Source organism: Girardinichthys multiradiatus, chromosome 14, assembly GCF_021462225.1.
Source record: "Girardinichthys multiradiatus isolate DD_20200921_A chromosome 14, DD_fGirMul_XY1, whole genome shotgun sequence".
NCBI classification, from domain to species: domain Eukaryota; kingdom Metazoa; phylum Chordata; class Actinopteri; order Cyprinodontiformes; family Goodeidae; genus Girardinichthys; species Girardinichthys multiradiatus.
In genome coordinates this window covers 27,543,914-27,560,472 of record NC_061807.1, presented here as the reverse complement: position 1 = coordinate 27,560,472, position 16,559 = coordinate 27,543,914, and the positions used below count along the sequence as shown (strand labels likewise).

Here is a 16,559-nt window from a genome sequence, read left to right as displayed (position 1 = left end):
AAACACATAAGGCTGGAAGTACCATGTTTTATATTCAGTATTCTGCTGAAATATCTCAGTGACGGGGCTTTAAAGTTTATAATTTATTCTATTATTTTAAAGTGATATTTTTACTCTTAAAGTTCTGAGATAGTTTCTACCTTTTTACCATGAGACAGCTTTTTTTCTCAGAGCATGCATTTTATAAACAATAAAAACCCATCCAGCTTCCTGTGATTAAATAATATTTTGCTTTTCAATTTTGTACAGTTTTCTTTTTAATTATCTCCATATTTGCATTTTCTACACTTTGTTTCTTTGAACAAATCTATTGTCCTTCTTTCCCTTCCCTGTTATCGAGACAGCAGCCATTGACTCGTCGTGCCTGTTCTGATGTAATGCGCATGCGCAACAGAAAGTAAAGGATGCCGATGTGGCGCTAAACCTTAATTCCCTCTATTTAAAACAAATATTCGGAATGAAAGCGTTAATTCTGGCCGTGCTTTGTGTCTGCTGCTTTGCTGCGGGGAGTGAAGACGATAGGCTGCCTAATAAATGCGAAGGTATGACACCAAAAAAAGACTCCAAATCCCATTTGTTGTTGTTGTTACAGCTGTATGCTGACTGCAACCTTTGTGCGCCAGGCGACTGTGATCGTTTGGTGAGCCTGTAATTAATATTAAATGGCTATTTATTTGTCAGTGTGTAAGTTTCTGACAATGGAGCTGCAGGAGGCTCTGGAGAAAACTGGTCGCTCCAAAGAGGTCCTGGAGGTTGGAGAGGTACTGGAGACAGGCAAGAGGAGGAGGAAGATTAAATACAATACCTCGTAAGTCTGCTCGGTTTGTTGTTGTGTCCTCATCCTCATCATGTTTTAACACAATGCCAAGATGGAAAGAGAACAGCAATGACTTTAGAGGAGCAATTGTTGCCGGCCGTCAATCTGAGCAGGGTTTTGAGGTTATTTCAGAACAATTTGAAGTCTGTCCTTCCAGTGGCTCCAGCGGTTCTTGGTTGAGCCCCAGGACCAGCCCCACCTGATGTGCTCACCGGCAAAATTTCCTGAAAACTTGTCTTCAAATGAAAGAATAATTAATGTTAAAGTTTTAACACTTTTACCATAGTTGCCAATCTTCCCAGTTCTGGACGTCCCAGCAAACTGCCCATAAGTGCAGAGCGTGTAAAACCCCAGAGCTCCAATAAAATTCAGTTAGTGTTTCAAATGTTCCTCACGTTATAATTGGAACTAGACCAAACAAGTTGTGATAAGTCAATGCAAGGGGCTTCAGATGATAATAAAGAAACAGAGGTAAAGAAAATTACATGAAAGAGAAGAAATACTTTAGAAAATTGTGGAAAATGTTTCCTTTTCATGCTAAAAGTTTGCATTAGGGACAAATTCCGAAACCTGCGCACAAAACCTTCAGATGTATGAAACTCTGAGTAGACATGTCACCGCACATGTTGCCTTCATACACCCAAATTTGTGGTGAACTAGGCGCACCCACCCACCACGCATGCAAATAACCATGGCAACGGCTGCCGTCAGTAAAGCAAGAAATAGGAGGTTCAATGAATATGAATTGCAGATCTCAGTGTCCATGGTGGACGCAAACAGGGAGAGGCAGAAGGTTAAATGTCGTTAACACGGTTGGAGCTGAATTATTATCCTTGGCCAGGATAAAAATTATTTAGCAATTTATGTCAAATCCAAAAGGCGCTATCTGGCTTCTGCAATGAGCTCAATTATAGTTGGCATGAATATTCCTCCCATATTTCTATTAGGACTATCACCACACAAACGACGTGAAGTACCTTAAATATTTAAAATGATGCAGGACATCACATTAAAAAGCAACATAACTATTATAATTAGAATAATTATTATTAGTATAGCATAAGGGGAAAATGAGTTGAGGAGGCCAATGTGCCATTGCATTTGTGAGACACATTTGCACATCATTAATAGGGCGCACATGTTTCTATTCACAAAAGAATATTCACTTACAGATGCCCTTATAGCAATACGGGTGTAGTCATAGCTCGGATTACATTTAGAAACCGGCACACTGCTGCAAATTGCAATATGATGTTTACTTTTTTAGCCCCAGTTTATGGGAATTTAATATATATCTGAGCAACAAACGGATGAGGTCGTCCCATATGGCTGGCATGGCCTGGCTCAGGGATGACTGTGTAATACCCTGAGCCCTCAGTCAGCTTCCTCTGAAAAGTTCTGGTTGCAAAGTGAGCTTTTTCTTTTGATCCATCCACACCTCGGTATTACAGACACACTGGCTTAGTAACTGCAAAGGACTGTGGTCACAAAACTCCATTATCTGGGATTGGGAGCTTGTAGATGTTCAATAAAAGTGGCCTGAGAATGGAGCTTTGAGGAACCTCATGTGACCTTTGTGTTGTTTTGTATGCTTGAGGTTATATTTATATTTCCTTGTCTGGAGACAGTTGGCGTTTAAAGCTTTGTTAGAGGTCAGTATTTAACCTTTCGTGTTTTATTTTAGAGAAACTCGGCTTACTGAGGCGGTGGACAACATATGTGAGCGCATCCTGCAGTATAACGTCCACGCTGAGAGGCCTGGCAGCCTCAGATACGCCAAGGTAACGTCTGATTGTACTGAATGTGTTTTGTTAGAAACAAGCAGTGGTCACAGGTGGGATTATTTACCACCATTCCAACACCAAATTGAGTAGCCTGCGTTTATTTAAGCATGTGGTTAGTGAAATAAATCACAAAAAGATATTCTGTTTCTCGGCAGGGTTCCAGTCAGACCATGACGACTCTGAAGAATCTGGTCAACAAAGGAGTGAAAGTAGACCTGGGTATGCCGTATGAGCTCTGGGACGAACCGTCGGCGGAGGTGACAAATATGAAGAAACAGGTAAGAAAGAGAATATCCACCTGTGACCAAAGCTAAATGTTTGCCCAAAAACAATGTGGTATTTGTCCGTATTTCCATGTGGATCCGCGTTTTTAGACAAAGTGTGTTTTGTGTGATCAGTGTGAGACGATGCTGGAGCTGTACGAGGAGGTGGTAGAGGACTGGTACTTCCACCACCAGGACCAGAGGCTGGAGAGCTTCCTCTGTGAGAATCACGTGCTAAAGACGTCAGAGCGAGGTATGACACAGAAGCGGAGAGATGCTCAATGCCTGGTAAAGGGTCGGGTTTAGGTTTTGATGCTCAAACAGACTAGCGTAGCATGAAGGATTGTGACTGGAAACTGCAACTGATGCTGCGAATCATTCACCAAGCAGGAGATGAAACTAAGCCTGGTTGCAGTCTCACAAAAATAATGAGATAGTGGTTTTCAGTGTCTTAATTACATTCACATCTACTTTTTTAGTTGGGCAGAAACCTTTCATTTATTTCACCTCTTTTTTGCTTTTTCATCAAGTTTTGAAACTTGCAGGAAGTCTGCTGAATGGCAAATAATCATCTTCATTTGATTATTTATTGGGAATTGTTTAAATAAAGGAATAATTAAAGTGCCTATGTAAATAAAATGAATTAGTACATACCGTCTAGTACTGAAATAAGCAAAAATATTTGATTAATAATTGTTAGGTAAATAATGCATAAAGCGAAATGAAGTACAACCAAAAAAAATCTTCAAAAGCTTCCGTCTGTTCAGATCAGCGCTGCCAGGACTCTAACAAAAACTAAAAAAACGACGACGACATCATTCCAGTCCTCCATCGGCTCCCTGTTTCTGCCCGCATCCAATACAAGAGCTGCCTCCTCACCTATCAGTGTGTCCATGGAAACGCCTCCAGTTCCCTTAAGGTACCCCACTCCCCACATCTCCGTTCAGCAACTTCATCACAACTCCAAATCCCAAGGACCCAATGAACTTCTACAGGAGAGCGGGCCTTCTGCACAGCTGTGGAAAGCTCTCCCAGATCACCTCAGAGTCTTCAAAACGGCACTAAAAACCCTGGTTTTTAAAATCTGAAATATTCTTTTTTATTTAATTTCAGTTTTATTTTTTTGTCTTTTTTACACTCTTTATTGTAGTACTTTGTGATCAGTAAATTGATGTAAAGTCCATGATAAATAAATATTATTACATACAGTTTATAAATAAGAGTGAACATGAATAATTAAATGAATAAATGAAAAGAAATATCTAAATAATTTGTTACGTTTCTTTGCCCTTCACAGTGTAAGAATTTAAAATACACGAATAATTAAAAAATATGAGATAAATTAAAATAATTTGAAATACTAGATGAATAGTGATTTACTTAATTTTAACAAATGTCAATATAAACCACATTTCTTCTTATTGTCTTCAGTCCGAGTCCATTTGTTCAGCTGCACAATCTTAGCATTTCCTCATAAACATTGTTTACTGAAAAACTAAGAAGCATCAATTTTAATCCAGTTTTTCATTATGTTAATATTTCATTTACTCTGTTATCTGACCTTAAACATGATCCGTGAGAGAACCTATTCCAATGCAGTTGGGCCAGAAGGTCTGGGTGATCTGAACGACCCAATTCCAATCTGTTCACCTCCTTAAAAAAAATCTGAATTTTGCCGCTTCCAAATCTGGTGCTAAATTGGATTTGTATCCAATAGTTTTCAAAGCGTCCACAGTCAGAACCGGTTATGTCGCATTTTATCTGACTTTCACGTCATCTTCCCGGCTCTGGCTTCGCATCCGCACAGACTTCTCTACAGCAGCAACACTCACTGCTCCACAAGAGGCCATTGTTCATAGTGGTGAAGTCTCTTTTTCCGTACCTTTCTTCGTCTTGTTATGATCTGGTCATAATTACTTCCGTAAATAGTGAGCTGCTGTGTCACGTCTACGTCACTTTGATCGACTCAAAAAACAAATAGGATTTCAAATAACAACTTAAGCATCAAGACCTGCAGTGTGAACGTAACCATAGATTCCAGTCAACCAGGGCTGGTGTCTTGCAAACTTTAGATCCGTTTCTGCTTCAACGCACCTGAATCAGGTAATTAGGTCAATAGGGGAACTCTAGAGAACCTGTTTGCTTGCTGAGGATGTAATTGAGCTGTATAATTCAGGTGTGTTGGACCTAAGCTAAACGTTGCAGGACAAAGGCCCTCAAGGACTGAATTTGAGACCCATGGTGTAAAACAGAGGTCCCCAACCCTGGTCTTCAGGCCCCACTTTCCTGCATTTTTAGGTGTTTCCCTGCTGCTGCACACCTGACTTTTATGAACGGGTGACAAACAGCCTCCTGCTGCACGATGAGGAGGTAATGCAATCATCTAAATCAGTTGTGCTGGACAGAGACACATCTAAAACATGCAGGACGCCGGCCCCTGAGGACTATGTTTGGCCACCTCTGTATTATTGTATTTAACCATTTTGTCGTTTAAAAAAAAATAAAATCAGTTTTCCTAGGAAAAAAAAAAGTTCTGCACCTTGAATTTCCTAAATTATGTAACAATTGAAAGGACTTTACTTATTTTATTGGCGAAACACCAGCGATTAGTTGCTTATAAAGTGTACGTTATCTGAACCATACATATGCGTTTGCTATCCCATGTGCAGAATGTCTGAAGGAGGTGTGGAAAGGCGACATGGGCGATGAAGAAACAACGGTAGCAGAGAAAGAGAGAACAACGCACGATGCTGGAGAACTATGAGGGAAACCTTTTTATTAAAGTGGAGAAGACGACACTAAACCTCAGCCTCAGATCACAGGTCCATCTCAAAGGACAGAAGCAGAAATGATGTGTTGAAGGTGGTGTTTTGCAGAAAGAATAATCTGCCACTGTGCAACACGACTCTTTCCTTTCATTTGTACAGATTTTCCAACATAAAGGTGTTTTTTACTTCACATTGCACCATTGTACAGTTTTATATGTTGAAATAAATCTTTTTAACAACATTGTTGACTGCATGTCTTTAACCTCATCAGGATGAGATCATTGGAAGGTCAGCAAACATCTGGTGGTGTCGGTGCTGTTGAGGTAATCAGGCCCGATCAGATTCAGCTGCGCCCCTCTTGGCTCCTGCTGACAGACAGAATCAGAGAAGCAGCTGTAAACCAACCAAACAATGCCTGGTTTTCCTGTTTATTTCATGTTTTCTGTCTGTCTCCTGGGAGCTCAGAGCTACTCGGATCAAACCAAACCACTTCTAACCTACTCTGACCTGGCTGCTTTGGAGGCCAGCTCTCAGTCTCAGGATCCTGATGCAAATGAAGAGCACCAGGCCCTTGTGGTGAGCTGTCAGGAAGACAGCATGGAGATCGTGATGAGACCTCACCTGTGAGACCCCAACCCCCCAGTGGAGCTTGTCGGACTAAGACTCGGACCATCTGGTTCTGGATGGGGTCGCTGCACCACCAGGCGTTCTGCAGATGGAGAGTTCATCATCAGGGCTCCTCTGGCTGAGTGTGGGAGCAGAGTGACGGTTGGTGACACTTTTTGACCCCCAGCTGCATCAGAGCCGCTCCATGCTGCCACCTGCTGGTTTTTATCCTGCTTTGCGTTTTTCAGTTCACAGACGGTGCGGTTCTGTACAGCAACATGCTGCTGTTCTTCTTCCCTGGATCATCGCCTGGTGACACGTTCCAGGTGGAGGGAGCTGCTGTTCCTGTGTTGTCAGCACAAACGGTGAAAAATTAAGGGACTTTTAATTTTAGACCTAAATATTTTTGGATAGTAAAGTTTTATTTGACCAACTGCTTTCTTGTAAAATTCTTGGAAATTTCTTGGAAAATGTTTCAACTATAAATAATAAAATACATTAAAGATGGATTTTAGACCTAGCTGTACAACACAGTAAAACTATTTGGAAGCCTTATGTTATATATCCTGTATATTCCTGAAAGTTATAAGTTGCTTTTCCAGAATTTTCCAGAAACTTTCCTGAATTGTACTGTTTCTTTACCCAAAGTTACAAGGTTCTGTCCCCAGATTTAGAGGCTACTTTGCAGAACTTACTACTTTCTTCAGACCTAAGCGATACTTTACAGACCCTAAAGGTTACGTTCCCACATGTGCCAGTTACTTTTCTGGATTTACTAGGTACCACCTGGAGCTGTCCAGGTCTGGTTTTAAAACCTACCAGGCTCATTCATTCCCCAAGTACTTTTCCCAGACTTCCCAGGAGGTCGCTTTGCAGAATTTAGAGGTTATGTTCCAGGAATTAAAAGGTACTTTCGTGGTACTTTTTGGACTCTCCAGACATTTACAGGTTGGTTTCCAGAAAGTGCTGGAAAAGTATCTAGTAAGCTGCAGAAAAGTAACCTAAGTGTTTCATTAAAGTTCCTGGTAAGTCCTGAGAAATAATCTCTCTGTTCCAAGAAAGTATAAGATGCATTTTTTTAGTGCTACTAGCTAAATCTATACAAATTAGGGTTTTGAGATATTTTTTAAGTTTGCTAATATAGTATTGTGCAAATGTCAAATTGTATAGATGGAATCAGTACAACGTGGAGAGACACTAACTCCTGACCAGCAGTGATCTTGGTGAAGTTTTGAGCTTTGCAGTTTCTCCTTTATCTTCAGTCACTAAAACACAAAAACTAAACCAAACCAGGTCTAGACTGTAGAAGCAGATAGTTACTGAAGATGAACAAGACTTTCTGTAAACCTGGTTTGATCTGTTGTTTAATCCACTCTCATAGTGTGAAAACATTTAATTCCCTACAAACAATCACAGCTTTTCTTCTGCTATAAATGAACAAAGCTACATTTAAGGTAAAGAAGAGATTCATTGTATGAGTAACACCAAGTACCTCTCGTGATTCAACAACCCGTGGAGCCACCTTTAACAGTAAGAACATGAAGTAATCATCTTCTCTTTGACTGCTTTGGTCTTTCACGTCGTTGTGGAGACTTTTGGGGCCACTGTTCTTTGCAACAATGCTTCATTTCTGCGTGACCCAAGATCTACCAAGCTTCAGCTGTCAGACAGATGACTTCTTACTTGAGTGTACAATAATTAGTGTACAGAGGAGCTCATGTTTTACTTAGTGAGTTTAAGGTGTCACGGTCCTCTGACTGCAAAATAAGCCCAAATCATCAGCCCTCCATCACTGTGCTTCACAATTAAGTGTGTTCTGATATGCTGGGTTTGGTTTGGTGCATTATGGCCAAACATCTCTACTGTGGTCTGAAGGACATTATTCAGGTGCAGCGTTCAAACCAAACTTGTGTTGCCTTATTTTTTTTGCAGAGAACATGCTTTCTCTTGGAAACCCATCTGAACAATAGAAACTAGTTCAGTCTTTCTCTCATTGTACTTATTATAAACTTTATTATTTAACACATTAACTGAGTCCTGTAGAGTCTGAGAAGGAGCTCTTTTCTGAGCATCACGTATTCTGATCCGGGTTGTCTGCTCCTGTGAAGACCGGGAACTATCTGGAAATTGAATATTTCAGTTTAGGGACTGTAATTATATCACTACAGAGTATTTCCAACAGCTTATAGGTGTTTATTGCTCAATTTTATTAATCAGTCGACTTTTAGTAGTATTCCCACCTCAAACAGTTATGGTATTTTAGTTTTTAATCTTTTGTTTAACTACCTACCTACCATTTATTTGGTCCTTCAGCTGCGGACGTCTGTGATAAAGATGTTTGAAGTCCTTTGTTTATATTTACAGAAGGTACATGGTGAGCAGCGGAGCCCTGAGGCCAACCTGGACGTCCCTCATCTCCGTCCACTCGGCTCATCTCAGCCTGGATTTCTACCTCAGCCTCATGGCAGGTGGGTCAATCAGAAACTGACACGCTGCTGGTTATTATGAGAAGGTTGAGAACTAAGGAGACCTTTTTTACTGACCTCGTCTGAACACATTAATAGTGACTTTAACAATATTGTTAAATTCTGATTAATTTCTCTCTAAAGCCTTTGATTTATAAAGTTTAAAAAATAATTTGATAATTCTTAGTTTTGCTTCCTGACTACCTCAGTTTACCGAGACCATTTCTGAAAAAGCTTCCGTTTCCTTCACTTTGAGGAGAAGGCATCTCTCAGATCCCTATATTAGATCTTTGTTGGAGTTTTATATTCAGATTTATTGAGGACATTTCAAAAGAGGTCAGATATTGACTCATTCGTCTCTGACCTCTTTTTAAAAATTAGCTTCAGGATACTCTGCAAACAATGTTGAGGTGCCCAGTTTTTTATGTTGATACGGAAATGTAAAACTGTGTTATCTTTTGTACTTCTCCTAGATTCAAAAGCTGAGAACAAAGAGCCTGAAGATTGAATTTAATATTTATTAAGCGCACTAGGAGCTGCTACAAGAAATTAGAAATGGCAAACTCATTATAGTCACTGCTTCAAAAGCTGCTGTTCAGATTTATTTATTTTTGCCAAATAGTAACTAGGAAGACGAGCATTGCAGTGTGCTTAGTAGTTGTCTATAGTGCCTTTTAGACGTATTCATATGCCTTAAAGTTTATCATATTTCTTTTCTTTACAACTACAAACTTCGGTGTATTTTATTTGGCACACCAATGTATTTAGCCGTTCTTTCATCTAATACCCCTCAGTAAAATAAAGTGCAACCGTCTGCCTTCAGAAGGTAGGTTAGGTTATGAAACGGTATCTGAAATGTTTGACATCTCAAATCGAACTGTTTAATCCATCATCTGAAAATTGGAGACGCATGTCATGACTGCAAACCTAGTAAGACATGGCCGTCTATGTAAACTGACTGGCTAATCAGAGAAGCAGCCAAGAGGCCAGTGGTAACTCTGGTGGCGATGCAGAGAATTAAAACCCTTCCCCTTTTACAATTATGCACTAAATTCTGTTGGTATTCCAAATAAAAATCCTATTAAATACATTAAGGACTGTGGCTGTAGTGTGACAAAATGTAATTACATTTCAAGAAGTATAAGTATTTTTGCAAAAGCAAATAAAAATGTAAAGGTCCTTGGAAAACCCAGAGGATAATTTTTAAACATTTAAACATTTGAAAGTACGACATGAATCAATCACTTAAAGATAAAATGAACAAGTTAAAGCTTTTCTCGTTATTTTTGCCATCAGACGACTGGAGCAGTGAGAGAAACTCACCTGTTTACTTCATGAGCGAGACGGTAAACATCCAAGCCTCAATAGACCATCATCATCATCACCCTCCTCTTCGTCTGTACGTGGGCAGCTGTGTGGCCACCCTGGCTCCTGATGTGAATTCCCACCCCAGATACCCCTTCATAGACCGCCAGGGGTGAGTTCTGTCTCTTTAATGTCTGCTGCCACAGTCAATCCATCCACTTCCTGCTCACCAGTATGTCTGGAGCTGTATGAGTTAAATCTGATTAGGACATGCCTGTTGTTTGCAGATGTTTCACAGACTCCCAGCTGAGCAGGTCCGGCTCTCACTTCCTGCCCCGGGTCCGGGATGAACTCCTCCGCATTCAGCTGGAGCCTTTCCTCTTCCATCAGAACCGCAGAAACTCTGTCAGTGCCAAATTCAATGCTTCATCATTTTAGTTCCTGCATAATTACAAAACAAATGTGCCTTACTGTCTTCCTTGCAGATTTACATCACCTGCTACCTGGAAGCTCTTCCAATCTTAAAGAAGGACCCAAAAACAAAAGCCTGCTCTTTTATAGCTGGGAGGTCAGTGTTTGGGAACATCAAGTCACTCTTAAAAAAAGAAATGCATGTGCTGCAAAACACATGTGGTTTGGTTTCAGGTGGAGGTCAGCAGATGGGGACGATCATGTGTGCGAGAGCTGTGACAGAGCCGGAGAGACGGCTGAAAGCAGCAGTTCAGATTTCACCCACGAGAGGGTGCAAAGGAGTAATAGCACAGACGAAATGGTGTAACGTGTGCTGCTAGGTTTCCTCCTGAACATGTCGGAGATACAGTTAGCAGGTCGTGTGAACAGCAGATAATAACCGAGATGTTGTTTTATTGCAGAGCTGCACAGAGAAACAACTTTGGGTCCAATCATATTTCTTCCAGAGCAAGATGATAACAGCAGGACTTGATTCTGTAAAGAGGACTGAATGATTTAATATTGCTGCCATCTGGAAGGTGTCTGGTTGGCAATTAAATTTAATAAAAACCAAAGATATTAGTGTGTGGAACTGGATTTATGACCTCAAGGTTTATTTAAAACATGCAGCTGTGTAATTTACCTTGTTTAGATAATTGTTCACTCAAATACCACTCTAAGAGGGAAAGCATGCAGCATTTAAAGATGAAGAAAACAGATAAAGGCTCTTTGCAAAATAAGCCATAAATGTAGAAAGCCAACATTTTTACCCCTCTGACCTTTTCACATTGTGTCATATTACAACCACAATCTTCAATCTATTTATTGAGAGTTTTATGTAAAAGAACACAAAGTGCTTCATTATTGTAAAGTAGTAGGAAAATTACACATGGTTTGTACGAATGAAAATCTAAAAGGGGCGGGAGGAAGCTGTAGTTACCCCTCTCTGCTCTTATAGCCTTGAAAAAAATCCAGTGCCAGCACTTGTCCTCAGAACACACCTAATTTGTAGATGGCATCTACCTGTTTGTGATTCAATCTCAATATAAGTACAGCTGTTTTGTTTCTGGCCTCAAATCTTTGCTAGAGAACATAAAAAAACAAACGGCTTCATGAAGACCAAGGAACACAGCAGACAGGTCAGGGAGAAATTTGTGGAGAAAATTAGTAGAATTGGGTTTGTTTTGTACTAATATCGAACACCGTTGCCCTGCATATCTCAAACAAGTGCTGCTCCATAAATCCTGACACCTTGACTCAGTGCTGGATGAACTTGTAGCATAGATGCTATTATTCACCACCATTAAAGCAATGTTCTGAAAACTCCTCAACACACTCACTGCAGTTATCGGAAAGGTTGAAGCAGCGGCTGATGGTAGTTTTAAGGTGCAACTTTTCTAGCTTCCCATAGCAGTTAGCTGTACTACAGTGTTAACACTAGCTTCTACAAAAAAAATACTTCACCTGGAAACATTAAATGAAAATTTACTATCAACAATCTATTCTCACTTACTCTTATTTTTTGTTACATCTTGTAGATTTTTTATTTTTATAAATAACGGATGAACAAGATGCGACAGAGAATGATGAGGTAACCAGGGTGGAGTTTGATGTCCTTGGACGGCCTTTTTTATCCACCAGGACGTCTGACACAGAAATATATGCTGCAGAAGCTGCCCCAACTTTAAATCTTGTTCCTCTGAAGTGACTGGGATGAAAATCCATTTTCTTGGTTTGAGTTTTCCTCCCCTGCAGATCAACAGTCAGCTACTCATCTCTGTCAACACTCACCACAGACACAAAGTGAAGAAAACTCTGGTAAAACAAAAATATTGTATTTGGACTCATGACAGTCAGGCATAATTTTCCACTCTTCTCTTTGGAGCCGCAGGACGTTGCCAGAGCTTCTGACAGTGAGTGGTTGTCATCAGAAACAGCGGATGCCCCACAGAAACAACAGACGACATTACCAGGACTTAGCAGGGTTTAATAGGAGGGGGTACATAATGGGGTTTTCATGGGTTTGGGTTGGTGGGTCGTACACATGCCTGGGATATGGGAAGGTTAGATTGCCCCGCGGCCTGATATGTCTGTCAGGGCATGCTTGAATCCACTGATCCCATCAGAGTTATTCTCTAGCTTATTAGATCTGAAGGGAATGTTATTGTTCATCTCAGACCTGAGATATATCTTCACTCCTAACAAGATCTCTTCTGATACGCTCTGAATCTCACTGTTGATTGAGTCGACTGCACTGTATTTATTTCTTTATCTCACTTTTTACTCTTGTACTGAAATAACTAATATGTCTGATTGTATGACAATGAATACTAACTTATTACTGTGGAACAAAACATCATATGGCAGAAAAAGAAAAGAAAAATGTGTAAAAACGATAGAAAAGAGAAACTATTTCTGATTTCATTTGCTAAGCTGTATGTTTTTGATTTTTTCCATCCATTGTTCAAACGGTTTTGACCAGATGATTTTAGCAATAAATAGACTCGCTTTGTGTGGAAGTTTAGGAATATTAAGAAAAACATGCCATTTAGCATTTATATTTTTGGAATAAATATTACCCTAATGTTGTGTAAATACAAAAACAAATACAGTATACAGTCACACAACAATTCACAACAAATTTCACAACATTTCTGTGAAATTTCTGAGAAAGGTTTTTACAAAGCATTAACAGCAACATCTGATATGTTGCTTTGTATTTAGCTCCAGCATCCCTGACCCTGCTGAAGAAAGGCATCCCCACATCATGATGCTGCCACTACCATGTTTTTGTTGGTCTATTTTGCTTTTTGTACAGGTAAATAAATTTCTTTTAGAGCTGTAAACGATAAACCTGGATTTTCTATAAGTATCTACAATGGGAAATTTACTTTGATTTTTAAATAACCACTATTTATTTTCTATCAAAGATTTTAAAATAAAGAAAATATCAAACTTATACAACAACCAAACATTTTTTTTTCTTCTATAGATTTTCAATATCTTTGGGAAATGTTTAAAAAAGCCTGTGGTTTCTGAACTAATAATAAAAACAATAAAAATGATTTTAAAAAATGATATTTTTTGCACTATTTGTGTCACTACATTGCAGGAGATTTTATCCAAATATTGCATGAAAGCAGAGAAAAACTGATGAAAACACGGCTTGATTGATCACACTTTTTGAGCCCCTGGTGAGGGACAAAAAAGCCACTTGCTGCTCCTGAGCCACAGGTTGCAAACCACGGTTCCACCACATAAAATCCCAATATAATACATTCAGGTTCATGGTTGTTATATGACAAAATGCAAAAAAGTTCAAAGGGGATTAATAGTTTTGGAAAGCGCTGTTGGAGGCCCCCTGCTGGTGAAGGGTGGGTTAGCAGTGGCTTGCATTGCTGGTGCCTTAGGCCGGCTCTGGACTTCAGATATGCAGACCGTATTAGTTGAGTTGCTTTACGTTTGGATGAGTGAATACAGCTTTTTTGTTTTAATCATCAAATCTCCAACCGATCCATGTCAATGCCCTGTATAATAAAATCTTGTCCTGTCACAGGGGTTTAATGTTGAATTTTAGGACTACATCATGCTGGCACTTTGTTTATTATGACTTTTTGGTCTCTTAGCACCTCAGAGCCTCCGGGTGTGAAGTTTGGCAGCACAGAGCACCTGTCAGCAGCAACCTCAAAGGGCCTGATTAAAGCAGTTAAACAATATCTTACATCATTTTAGGGAGGCCTTCTGTTATCAATTAGTGTTAGTTTTATTAAATCCTTTCTCAGACCGTGCCAATACACCTCCACCTCCACGCCAACCACCTCACGTCTCTTGTGTCTATGTATTTATGTTGCCAAAGTGCGTTATTGACGCAAAAACGTGCTATTTCACTCCTCAATTTAGTTTATTGCTCTTGTTCTTGGTCCAAGCATTTCTTAAGTGCACTGGAAGCACACACACACAGCACACCTGGGGAAACATTCCCCGAGGGAAGCCATCAATCAGTTTTATTTCCTTCTCTGGGAAAGTTTCCTCCTCTCCAATCAAGCCTCCTCCCCCCCATGCCTCCATTCTGCTTCTTATATTTCCATCTGTATCAGTTTTGCTTCACATCTGAGAACCATCCAGCCCGGCCAATTAGCTTCAAACATTTTCTTCTTCTCTTTTTTTGGCTCTCTGAAGGATAATTGGAGCAAAGCGGAGGGTGAGACATCAGCCCGGTCAATGCCTCGAGTTTCCTGTGTGTCCTGAATTTGCCTGCCAGTGCTAATAAAGAGGATGTGTTTGGTGTAACATAAAATTGCATAACAAGCAATGAAATATTGGGCCCAGTCTTAAAGTTTTTGTATTGTTTCGTTTTTAAAAGGGAGAAGCTGCCAGGCGAGGAATATGAAACTTTTTTTCATGCTGATCAAAAGGTTCAAGGTGGTTTTCAAGCGTCTCCTGGTTTCACAACATCACAAAATGATGGAAACAAACTATAAAAACATAAACGCAAAGTGAAATACAAAGATACCAGAATAATAGAAGTGTTTATGTTGAATACAGTGCTAATATAACACATTTAATAGGTGCATTCTAGTGTTTACACAATGGAGCCTTGCAAAAGTATTCACATCCCTTGAACCTTTTCACATTTTTTCACGTTACAGCCGCAAGCTTCCATGTGGTTTATTGGGATTTTATGTGACACACCAACACAAAGTAGTGAGTAGCTTTGAATTGGAGGAAAATGACTGATGGTTTTCAGCAGTTTCAACCATAAAAATCTGTAAAGTGTGCATTTGTATTCACCCACCCTGGAGTCAAGACTTTGTGGAATCACCTTTTTTTCTATGGGGTTTGGCGTTGTGATGTATTCTCTCCATTTTCAGATGATGGATTAAACAGATTTCTGTGAGATTTTCCAAGCTTGAGATATTGTTTCGTAGCCTCACCCTGCTTTAAACATCTCCACAACAATCTCCCTTATCTGCCTGCTGTGTTCCTTGGTCTTCATGATGCTGTTTGTTCTCTAATGTTCTCTAACAAACCTCTGAGGCCTTCACAGAACAGCTGGAGTTGCTGAAATTAAATTAAAAACAGATCAACTCTATTTACTAATTCTGAGGACAAATGGTTAGAGTGGATAATATTTAGTAGTATCTAAATTAATGTAGCTGAATGTACAAATACAAGTAGACAGTACTTTGTGTTCTATCACATAAACTCCAAAAAAATACATTTTATTTGTGTTTTGTACCGTGACGGAGCATGTATGTATATATGTGTCCATGCATGCATATGCAGGTTGTTCATGTGTGTTTGTATAACATCTGTGTATGCATTACGTATGCATTTATGTATTGTACAATCTACAATTGCTATAATAGGAAGTGGAATTAAATGTGAAAAGGTTCAAGAGGTGTTCAGATCTTTTTTTGCAAGACACTGTAGGTTTGTTTGATTTGGAGAAAAAGTTCCCTGTAGGAGTTTATTTAGCTGAATAAAAAAAAAAGCTACAATCATAAGAAAGTTTGAAGGTCTTTGACAAAGTAATGGTAGGAATAAAATGCTTCCTCGCTTAAATAAAGTACAAATAGACTAAATATGTGGAATATAATGCAGATTGGGTAAATGCAAATGGATAAAGCTCAGTATTTAAATTTTAGATTGCAGTTTACATCCACATTGTAATTATAGCAGCTTTCTAAAACAAACGCATTTGTAAATATAGGACATTTCTCCACAGAAACCATGCTGTTTGGCAGATCTTATCAATGCATTTTGACAATGAGCACATCTGCTATTGTTTGTTTTTTTTTTTTCTCGTCAATTGATTTATTGCAAAATATAACACAGAATTACCAAGAAAACATGCTTGCGGGAAATTTATGTGAAATGCTTGCAGCAAGTTTATTATTTCACAATATCTTAAAAAAAACTAAAACACTTTCAGCAGAAATTCAACAGATGAGATTTTGGTTCAGACCTGAGCAGAGATTTATAGATGTTTAGTCCTGCATGTGCGCCAGTTTGAGGTGCGGCGTCTCAACGTGGAGACTCTTGGCTCAGTTGGTGTAAGGAGAGACACCTCCCAGCTTATCCCGTTAATTTCCAGCCCT

General features: G+C 39.4%; 2 protein-coding genes and 1 long non-coding RNA gene across 5 annotated transcripts; 2 read left to right on the top strand and 1 right to left on the bottom strand.

Annotated features, from left to right (window-relative positions):
- Positions 1-382: 382 nt before the first annotated feature.
- cnpy4 (canopy FGF signaling regulator 4) lies at positions 383-5,873 on the top strand. 2 transcript variants are annotated; one of them, XM_047385231.1, is made up of 6 exons: positions 383-542; positions 682-808; positions 2,502-2,598; positions 2,757-2,879; positions 3,000-3,117; positions 5,534-5,873. In XM_047385231.1, exons 1-6 carry the CDS (start codon positions 458-460, stop codon positions 5,626-5,628), a joined length of 645 nt encoding a protein of 214 aa, XP_047241187.1. In that variant the 5' UTR covers positions 383-457; the 3' UTR covers positions 5,629-5,873. The 2 variants fall into 2 exon arrangements, with proteins under 2 accessions (XP_047241187.1, XP_047241188.1); XM_047385232.1 differs by lacking the exon at positions 5,534-5,873 and adding an exon at positions 3,632-5,518.
- LOC124880250 lies at positions 5,616-6,395 on the bottom strand. Of its 2 annotated transcripts, none has more exons than XR_007041273.1 (2): positions 6,254-6,395; positions 5,616-6,000 (listed from the first exon to the last, which is right to left on the bottom strand). It is a non-coding gene; the product is annotated as an uncharacterized LOC124880250 (long non-coding RNA). The 2 variants fall into 2 exon arrangements; XR_007041272.1 differs by having other exon boundaries at positions 5,616-5,997.
- On the top strand, positions 6,262-11,040 carry LOC124880248 (zona pellucida sperm-binding protein 3-like). The gene is made up of 8 exons (XM_047385229.1): positions 6,262-6,400; positions 6,487-6,603; positions 8,603-8,706; positions 10,000-10,180; positions 10,296-10,413; positions 10,494-10,576; positions 10,654-10,780; positions 10,881-11,040. The coding sequence occupies exons 3-8, from the start codon at positions 8,610-8,612 to the stop codon at positions 10,971-10,973; spliced, it is 699 nt and encodes a 232-aa protein (XP_047241185.1). The 5' UTR covers positions 6,262-6,400; positions 6,487-6,603; positions 8,603-8,609; the 3' UTR covers positions 10,974-11,040.
- The last annotated feature ends 5,519 nt before the right edge of the window (positions 11,041-16,559 follow it).

Bases quoted from the DNA above. Each gene is read 5' to 3' on its own strand.
- LOC124880248 (XM_047385229.1), top strand. From the start codon at position 8,610: ATGGTGAGCAGCGGAGCCCTGAGGCCAACCTGGACGTCCCTCATCTCC. The intron at 10,414-10,493 runs GTCAGTGCCAAA...TCTTCCTTGCAG, and splicing joins ATCAGAACCGCAGAAACTCT to ATTTACATCACCTGCTACCT. The intron at 10,781-10,880 runs GTGTAACGTGTG...GTTTTATTGCAG, and splicing joins GTAATAGCACAGACGAAATG to AGCTGCACAGAGAAACAACT.
- cnpy4 (XM_047385231.1), top strand. From the start codon at position 458: ATGAAAGCGTTAATTCTGGCCGTGCTTTGTGTCTGCTGCTTTGCTGCG. The intron at 543-681 runs GTATGACACCAA...TTTATTTGTCAG, and splicing joins GCTGCCTAATAAATGCGAAG to TGTGTAAGTTTCTGACAATG. The intron at 2,880-2,999 runs GTAAGAAAGAGA...TTGTGTGATCAG, and splicing joins TGACAAATATGAAGAAACAG to TGTGAGACGATGCTGGAGCT.